Source organism: Brassica oleracea, chromosome C1 (assembly GCF_000695525.1).
Source record: "Brassica oleracea var. oleracea cultivar TO1000 chromosome C1, BOL, whole genome shotgun sequence".
Taxonomy (NCBI): domain Eukaryota; kingdom Viridiplantae; phylum Streptophyta; class Magnoliopsida; order Brassicales; family Brassicaceae; genus Brassica; species Brassica oleracea.
Window position 1 is genome coordinate 13,058,264 of NC_027748.1, and position 9,242 is coordinate 13,067,505.

Genomic DNA, 9,242 nt, shown 5'->3' on the forward strand with positions numbered 1-9,242 from the left:
AGAGGTACCTTAGCGTCAAGAAGAAGTAGACCGACCCCATAAGCTTGCCATTTCTTATCACATCCCGATTCCCGACCTTGCAAAATCTGAGAACACAAAGTTTCGACGGTAGTGTTACAGGGCCTGTTCGTGGGAGCTTAAGAGACTTTTTTTTGTCAAAGAGCATAAGAGGCTTTAAAATGTTTAATTTATAAAGACACATGGATGGAGTAGCGGAAACGACAAAGATAGGAGAGGCAGAAGATATTCATCGTCTCAGCCTAAGGTTTGATGGTGGATTGAATGACAAAACGTGAACGACTAACGGAAGAAGATGAAAGGGCTCAGAAGGAGATCGTCGGTCTTGCGCGAGAGAGAAGAGATTAGGGTTCCAGAGTGTCGGTGCGTCTCTACCCATCTCTCTAAATTAACGGGCTTTACGGGCCAACACGATAAAGAAAAAAAAAATAGAGAAACCCATTAGCCCAATCCGACGTGGATTTAATGGCTGGCGTGGATAGGCTGGCTGATGCTCATATAACCCTTTTAGTATAGGGAGGATTTTATTTTAAGATATTCCTCTTAAAATGCTCTAATTTTATGAACTGGACCACCATTTATAAAATGCATATTTGAGTTTCATTGTTAATGGATCATTTTTCTTCCATTGTTATAATATTTAAAAAGAGTTGAAAGCATGACACAAAAGGAAAAGACACAAAAGAGGAAAAGACAAACAAAAAGAAGTGAAGCAAACAGGCTAGTAAACAGAAACCTCATGTGTAACAAAGAAAAGAAAAAACCTTTCTTTGTCTTTCTACACACCAATGCAGCTAGTGGAAGAGAGAGTCGTCATTGGAATTAAAGAAAGGGACTACCACATGGCAAACAACACAAAAACGCAACCTGAGGCATTAACTTGTCCAGGTTATCAAATGATAGACAATACATAACTCGTTTTAGTCGTATGGACCTACAGTAGTAACTATATTTTGATATGAAGATGGATTGCAAATAAAAAACTTGCTGATATGAAACATGACCAAAGAGGCAAAGGACTGAACGCTCAGTAAAGAAGACGGGAATGTGGACAAGAAACACACAAGATATTTTGTTAACTGCTGATAGACCAAGGACCGTTTACCTCATTAGTCATTACTATCTAGAATTTATACTCACAAGAGGGAGATGAAGATAGAAAAGTTATAAGCTGTGTAAAATATTCTTTATACACTTTGTATTATATGAATAGGCACATGATATGACTCAATATAATAATTTCCAGTATATGTATGTACATACAATCTGTATTCTTGAAATTTACTTGCACATAACCCTATCACAAGCAGCTTTTTTACCCTGAAAAGATGGACTCAGAAGCTATTTTCTTGGATGTTCTTCGTACAAGAGAGATCCCATTGGGGTCACCACCCCACTCCTCAAGTACAACTATAAGGTTCGCTGACGGCTTTAGCCAAGAACGAGGCACGTGGTACCTGAAAACAATAGAACCGCCAAAAAATAAATTAGATTTTGAACTAAAAAATAAGATTAGGTAGTTTTTCCTGACTCACCATCTTTGAGAAGCTTCTCCACAGTTACTCAAACATTTCTTCTCGTTGAAAGTTCCAGCATAGCTGCAGCGGTCGCATTTCCCACGAGCTTTATATGCAGGCCAGTGGCGTCCGATGTTCTGACCATTTATCCAAACTTGGCCTTTCCCCATTGTGTTCATGTCCAATGCCAATGGTTCATTGCCTGCTGGTGTGTCAAAAGTAGACTGCAAAAAAATATCGTTAAGTATTTGATCTAGCTTTGTTGGTAAGCAAGATCTCTCTGTTTCTCTTACCTTGTACCAGGTCAAAGGTTGTTTCTTGGCTACTAATGTTCCTTCTTTCCATTCCACGGTGGAACTCCCGGTTACTGTATGAATGCTCAGAGCTTCACCCTTAGTACCAATCTGCTTGTATAAAACCAAGAATAACATTGTTACAATGGTTGCCAAGATGCATAAGCAACAAAGTTATTTGCTCTTGAATTCCAGTAGGACCTTGTAGGACCATTTCCATTTAGACATGTCCCATGTTCCGGAGTTAACTCCCTCCAGTGTGACTGGCCCAAGAACCCCAGTATTCCTAGTCTCATAATGCAAGCCAACGTTCTGTGAGCAATACATGAAGGCAAACGCTCAGACTACATTCAATTTTATGAACATATATATATTATTCATCAAGAGAACTAACCGGGAGACCAACTGCTATACTCAACAGTGCAAGTTTGTTGACTCCTGCAGCTAATTTGATCTTCTGACTAAATGTTAGCTTTGGTTTCTCCAGTGATCCATAAGCAGTTCCTGAAACAGAAACGTTTTCTTTAGACAAAAGACAAAGAAAAGATACCATGAAGATGTCTTTGGACTATCTGAATCTGACCTACAAACTGGCCATTAACGAATACACTAAGAGCATGCCCAGCTGACCCAATAGTAAGAAGAGGGTCTTCACCAGTCTTCAAGAACTTCTCATCAGCACTGATTGTAATGCTGATTATATCCACAAGCAAAACCAACCATGAGTTCCATTCCATAGAGTCAGTAAGATAGTCAAGAGTTTCTAACTATTACTCACTCTGTCAGATACCAAAAATAGTCAGTCTTGTCTCTGGTGATGCTTATCTGTTCCACAAGTCCATCTTTGGCAAATGTACCATTATAATTTGGAGAAGGAATCTCTTCGCTGTATGATCCCCAAGATAATTGTGTGTTTGTGGGAACCATCTTCATCTGTATGCTTGGTGTACGGACCTGTACCTTGTAACACAAGTCATTCTCAGTGATCTCAACAATGTAACGTGTTTGATAAGCTTTGAATGTTGATTTACCTTTGCAGTGTTGTAATACTCGGTTTTGCAGTTAGGCAGAATACTGACAGACCAAGGAGGTAGATCATATGTAGCTCCCCCGAAGGAGACTCTTGCAGCAGAACTAGTGTTGTAGTTTGAGAGGAAAGCAGCGCAAGATGACTTGGATTTGAACACATGAGCCTGAAAAAAAAAGAAATAAGCAAACAAAAAGGTAAATAATCTTTGAAGTTTGTATTGCTTTTGCTTTGCAATTTATTATTAATTACTTCTTGTTTATCGCCGAGGGATGTGACTGTAGGATCAACAGAGACCAATGCTGGCTCACAGAGCTTGATGACCTTATGTAACTTCGTCAAGTGACTATACTTAGGTTCTCTCGGTAACCCTTTTGAACACATAACCCAAAAATGCGTTAGAAAATGTTAGATATAGTTTGTTACCATTGTGTGTTTTCAGGTGATGAGAGTTAGAGCTACCGTATTCATCGAGCGGAGCGTCGTAGTCATAGCTAGTAGCCATGAACTCACCGGCTGTTCTGTCGAAGTTCGTTCCTCCGTGGTACTGTTTGACAACATCTCATTAGACAATTAATAATCAAATCTTGTTATTAGGTTATCTCAAGAATAAAGAATAAGAAGGTACCATATAGTAATTGATGAAGGAGCCACCGTTCTGTATGAAGCGAGCCACAGAGAAGGCAATGTCTTCGGCTGGTCTGTATGGTACCGCACCTCCAAACTCCGAGAACCTGATAATTTTTTTTTTGCAAATTCACACAGAAATTTTACTTTTTTTGAAATAAAACATACTTAAAATAATTTGAGTTTAGATATTTATAAAAAGTTGATTGTCTGTTTAGATATTGTTAGGTTGTGTGACTTACCAACCAGTCCAGTTTTCTGTCCACATCTTCGGCTTGTTGTCTGAATTTGGTTTGAAATTCTCACAATAATACCCATTGCATGTATTTATCTATTGCGCAAATACAGAAAAAAAAGGCAAAACGCAGTAGCGGTGAATAAATGTGACAAAAGTTTGAAAAAGATAGTAACTTTCTCAAAAAAGAAAAAGAAAAGGATAGATGATTAGAGGTATAGAATACAAACACAAAAAGAAATTCAATAATTCAAACATATGAATAAACAAACATCTTCTTTTGCTTGACAGAAAACATATACAATAATGAGAGGTATGTGTTATTAAGAGGAAAAATAAAACAAGACAAGAAAATGTAGTAAAATATTCAAAAACGAAACTTCAGCTTTGCTTAAAGAACACACAACTAGACAGAAAAAAAAGCTAAACAAACTTGTCTTTTTCTGAAATAATACAAGAATAATTAGGTATATTAATTATAACATATGAGTTAAATTATTTCTTTCTTACTTTTAAATACACAAAAACGAAAAATGTTATAAAAATATAAAAATATAATAAATATAGGGAGATAAATAAAGAAAAAAACACATACAATGGAGTCAGGAGCATCATCTTGCTTGCACATAATCCATGGGACACCTGTGGAGAGTCCTTCTGCCATTTGAGCTGCCCATTTTGTGTATGCCTTTCCTGGTGCTCCTATCTCCCACTCTATTGGTCCATACTCATTCTCTATCTACCCATTTTTTTCATGTTTTATACACATACAATAAAAATCTAAATTTGAACATTAAAGAATCATTTTTTGGTTTATCTAATAACTATAGAAAACATACAAACCTGTGACAGAATGATGGGTCCTCCTTGGGTCTCAAACAATTTTTCTTCTTTCATCATCCCCACAATCTTCTCAGTGAATTTTTGCATTGCAGCCTTTTCATCATCACATCAAATGTTTTTCTAGTTAATAAATTATCCAGAGAGTGGAAAAGTTCTATAAGAGGAAAATGAGAGAGTTTTAGACCTTGAAAGGTTCATTGTCAGTCCTAAATGCCATACCGGGAACATATTTGAGCCAAACAGGAAACCCTCTACAACCAATGAAACATATTTTCTCAGATAAATATTTTGATAAAAAGAAACAATTCTACAAATTTTATTTACATTAACACGTAATTAAATTTACCCAAAGTTCCATTCGGCACAAACGTAAGGACCAATTCTGAGATGAACATACAGACCAGCTTGTTGTACCAGCTTAACGAACTTAACCAGATCATATCTGTCCTCAAAATAGTACTGAACCAAAGAACAAATAATAAGCATTAGACAAGGATCGAGGGTTATGGTTTTGGTCATGGTCTATGAGTGAAAACAAAAATTAAATAACAATAATTTGTTTCATTTTGTAAAATTACTTGTCCAGGAGAAGGTTCATGCCCATTCCAGAAAACGTAAGTCTGTATCACATCCAAGCCTCCATCTTTGGCCTTCTGTATAAGATCAGGCCACATCTGCATATAGAACAGAGCAATCACAAGATTTTTAATTATCTTATACAAAAATACAATTTTGTAATGAAATAGTGTAAACTACAAGCAAAACCCATGTGCAGAAACAGAGAAAAAAGCCATAGGAAAGAAAAGAAGAAAATAACATTTAGTTCTACATAATCATACATATATCATAAGAAATTTTTTTGGTTAAATTAAAAATGCTGAAGAATACCTCAGGTGTGCTTCTTGGGTAGTGAATGGAGCCAGATAGAAGGATCCTTCTCTGACCATTGATGATCACGGCTTTATGATCGTAAGTGACCATTGCTTTAACTGAACAAATCAACAATGAACAACAAATAATACCCAGAAAAACCCAAGCCTTATTCCCAAAATTCAACCCCATCTCTTCCGTTATTTGTAAAACCAATTTTTTTCTGAGAAATTGGTAAAGAAGATTCCACCTTAAATTTTAGGTATTGGGTTATTTGTGGGTTTGGAGGAGGAACTCACGAGGTTCTTGAAGCTATTTATATATGGTCTCTTTATATATTAAGGTTGACCCATGGAGGTTGACACACATTATGCCATCTTATTTTATTATATCATGTTTAGACACAATTGATTAGAATGTAGTCCTTCCGTTTTTTAATAGGTGTCACTTTGATATTTTTACACGGATTAAGAAAATGATTGGAATATATTTATATTAGTTATATCTATTTGATCAATTGTATTTGAAATAAATAAAATTATTTATAAAATCAATGCAGTTTGCAATTAATTTTCAGTTGAAACTAAGTATAATTTGCATTGAAATTTTAAAGTGACATTTTTATGTAACAAAAAAAAAAAATTAAAATAACACTTATTATAAAACAGATGAAGTAATATTTAAATATTTAAATTTCACATTTAGTTGTTACATTTAATAAAATATAATTTTCACTCTAAATTTTGAATTATACTCAATAAACGTTTAGAAATTTGAATATTGAAAAGGTTGTAAAGCAGTGTCCATAAAAACATTTTGAGTTGACCAATTAATTTTCACTTTCCATTTTTCTAAATCATAAAATAAAATTTAGATTAACTACTTTTATAATTTTCAAACATTTAAATTTTACACTAATCAAGGAGTCCTTTTCTAGTATTTGTAAATCCAAATTTGGTTTTCCTGTTGTATCATAGAACTTGTATGTATAGATTATTAAATGCATGTGTTTCTTTTTATGACGTCAGAATCCATATGTTCTATTCTCCCAATACACCAATACTTTTTGTTTTTTTTTTTGGTAATCATGTTAAATTTTATACCATTTTCAAGAGTTTTACATGTTGCTTAGCAACTTATTAAGCGAGAAAATATAAACGTAAACAACCCAAAACAAGAAGCGTTATACGAGAAGAGCTCACGGTGGTCTGGTACAAGCGAAGAAGAACTGGAGAAAAGAAGGCTGGATGCGAGGAGATGGCTGGATGAAGAGCAGTCGGTCTCTTATTTGCCTGTCCACAGCAGAACGAACAGTGTTAGTGGTGGAGGAGGTGGAAGTGAATATCCTCAAATTTCTTTCCTTCCAATACACCGATATTTTTGCTTAGGGCGGGTGACTTTGAAGTTGAACCCTTAGTAGCTTGTCAGTTACCAGTTGCGTAGTTTACAAATTTTCATTTCTTTACGTTCTATTTTCTCCAATCTTAAATTTCACTTTTATATCTACCATTGAGCTTTACCACTTCTTATTTTTGTTAAAAAGATTATAGGCTTATATATAGTATTCAAATAACCAAACCACTTGCGCCACCTTATATATGAGTTCTTTCACATTCCATAAAATCGAAATTGAATAATTTCCTTTCTAAATAGTTTGTAAAGATTTTAACATGCTAGTTTCATATTTATATAATTCAAATTTATGTTGACTTATAAGATTAATCTCATAAGCTGCGCATTTATTTTGCAGATCGTAATGAAATCATTAAAATGTGTGATACTCCCCCTGTTCCCGAAAGTAAGATTTTCTAAAGCGTTCACGCTTATTAAAAATTCAATAAATGTTTATAATTTTTTTTTTAACTTTATTATACACTTTCCAATAACTTTTCACCAATGAAATTTAATCAATTCAAATATTTTCATTTAATGTTTCTTAAAAGTATAAAAAAATACCTTAAACATATAGAAAATCTATCTTTGTGGAACAAGTAAACAATCTAAAACATCTTACTTTCGGAAACGGAGGGAGTATATTGCAGTTGATGTGGTCTGCGATCCAAAGTAAACATGTGGAAGACTAATTAATCTAGGTTAAGTTGTATACTTAAACAAATTACTTCAGCTAGGGATGAATGTCTCTCGTACAATGTCTCACGTATTCTACAGATATCCCTACAAATATCGCTAATATGATGGGTGTTCGAACTAGAATTCGTGATAGACAGATGCATCAACAACTAAAAGATAATTTGGTTGAACATGTATGGCTTAAATTTGGACGTGATGAAGACAACAACTGAACTCCGATGCTTCTTTCAAATTATTATCGTTTATTTTACTTATCTATGTTTTAATGTTTTTATTTAAAAATTTATGTTTCAAATGTTATCTTTTAGTATGTTTTATTTAATCAAAAAAATTTAAGTTTAATAAAAAAAAATTAATAATTAATTTTTAAGAACCCTTAATTAAGAGCCTTGCAATTGCAATGGACCAATTAAATGTCGGAGTTTCTTATCATGGTTTCTTAAAACACTTTTTCTACTTAAATGCATTAAAAATTAATAAGAACCCCTAATTTGGGTATCTGCAATAATCACGCTCTTAGGCAAAGTTTTTAGAGCTAATTAGCTCAATATACTTATAAGAGTGGGATACCATACAAATGGGGAAAAATGGTAGTGATGGGGGGAAGAAAAATAGAGAGATTTAGGGTATGGATTGCAAATAAGGTATCTTTGGGGTGTAGGGAGTACAATTGCTCAAGTTTTTAAAATGGGATTGGTGATACCTTTTTTGTGAACAGGTGACGCTTTTTGTTTCACTGAAAGAAACTAAAATTTTACCTCATTCGTCATTTTCATAAGAATATGTACGTCTAGTGAAAATGAAAATGCATGAATGGATAGTGAGAATATAGTCATAAATAAGTATGAACATTGTGAAAACGAAAATAGCAAAAACCTATTAACATTCTTGAACTCGATGGACACAGACAACTATATACTATTATGAATTAAAATCATTAAATCAATAATTGATGTTATGCAATGAGGTTTAGTTGACATTTGTGGTTGGTTGAGAAAGTCAAGTAGCCGCATCCCATTGACGTAACTTCGCTAATTAAAAAGCTTTACCTTCCAGTCTTCCACTGCCGACTCGCCACCCAGAGACTGCCACGTGGCTCTACTTAACCAAACCCTACTAGCACCACCCTATCCAAACCTCCCAACTTTCACCAACTAACCATTGTGATTTGTGACAGCTATACCGTTACTCTTTGTTTATACAAACTTTTATACTTTCCCTTGTCTTGTTTTACACAAACACTATAGATGTATTACTCTTTGTTAGACATATATTTTCCATGTCTTGTTTTATAGACATATATGATCTCTAATCACTATAAAGATTCTGCTGGAAATATATAATCTCTAATAGCCTATATCCTATACTATCCATGTCTTGTTTTCAAAAACTAAAAACTAAAAATCAAAAACTAAATAAACAATCATAGCCTAAATTTGTGTTCCCCAAAAACTTCCACTCGATTCCTTATACGTAAACTAGGATAAGACCTGCGCATTGCAGAGGGTGAGTTTATTTGTATATATTATCGATAGTTTCTTTTATATATTTGATCATTTTATTTATATATATAAAATATTTTTTGCTGTTATTATATAATTTCTTTCTGATGGATCGAATCAATTTTTATAAAAAATAATGGAACAAAAGTATAATTAATACATCATGGATCGATCGGATTGGACATTAAACAAATTATGACATAAAAACCTTATTTTTTC

General features: G+C 33.8%; 1 protein-coding gene across 4 annotated transcripts in view; it reads right to left on the bottom strand.

The window, feature by feature from the left end:
* Positions 1 to 1,231: 1,231 nt before the first annotated feature.
* LOC106312346 (beta-galactosidase 12) overlaps positions 1,232 to 9,242 on the bottom strand; it is an 11,695-nt gene continuing 3,684 nt past the window's right edge. The window contains exons 3-21 of one of the 4 annotated variants that reach the window (XM_013749836.1): positions 6,620 to 6,722; positions 5,449 to 5,549; positions 5,139 to 5,234; positions 4,907 to 5,019; positions 4,745 to 4,811; positions 4,561 to 4,653; positions 4,313 to 4,456; positions 3,725 to 3,813; positions 3,484 to 3,589; positions 3,318 to 3,402; positions 3,108 to 3,226; positions 2,860 to 3,021; positions 2,607 to 2,788; positions 2,412 to 2,521; positions 2,223 to 2,332; positions 2,030 to 2,140; positions 1,829 to 1,939; positions 1,554 to 1,759; positions 1,232 to 1,475 (exon numbers count right to left, since the gene is read on the bottom strand). In XM_013749836.1, the coding sequence (XP_013605290.1) occupies positions 1,334 to 1,475; positions 1,554 to 1,759; positions 1,829 to 1,939; positions 2,030 to 2,140; positions 2,223 to 2,332; positions 2,412 to 2,521; positions 2,607 to 2,788; positions 2,860 to 3,021; positions 3,108 to 3,226; positions 3,318 to 3,402; positions 3,484 to 3,589; positions 3,725 to 3,813; positions 4,313 to 4,456; positions 4,561 to 4,653; positions 4,745 to 4,811; positions 4,907 to 5,019; positions 5,139 to 5,234; positions 5,449 to 5,549; positions 6,620 to 6,722 (2,250 nt within the window). In that variant the 3' untranslated portion in view covers positions 1,232 to 1,333. Of the gene's footprint in view, positions 1,476 to 1,553; positions 1,760 to 1,828; positions 1,940 to 2,029; positions 2,141 to 2,222; positions 2,333 to 2,411; positions 2,522 to 2,606; positions 2,789 to 2,859; positions 3,022 to 3,107; positions 3,227 to 3,317; positions 3,403 to 3,483; positions 3,590 to 3,724; positions 3,814 to 4,312; positions 4,457 to 4,560; positions 4,654 to 4,744; positions 4,812 to 4,906; positions 5,020 to 5,138; positions 5,235 to 5,448; positions 5,730 to 6,619; positions 6,723 to 9,242 lie in introns of those variants that run through there. The other 3 variants (XM_013749845.1, XM_013749862.1, XM_013749854.1) reach the window with 3 other exon arrangements.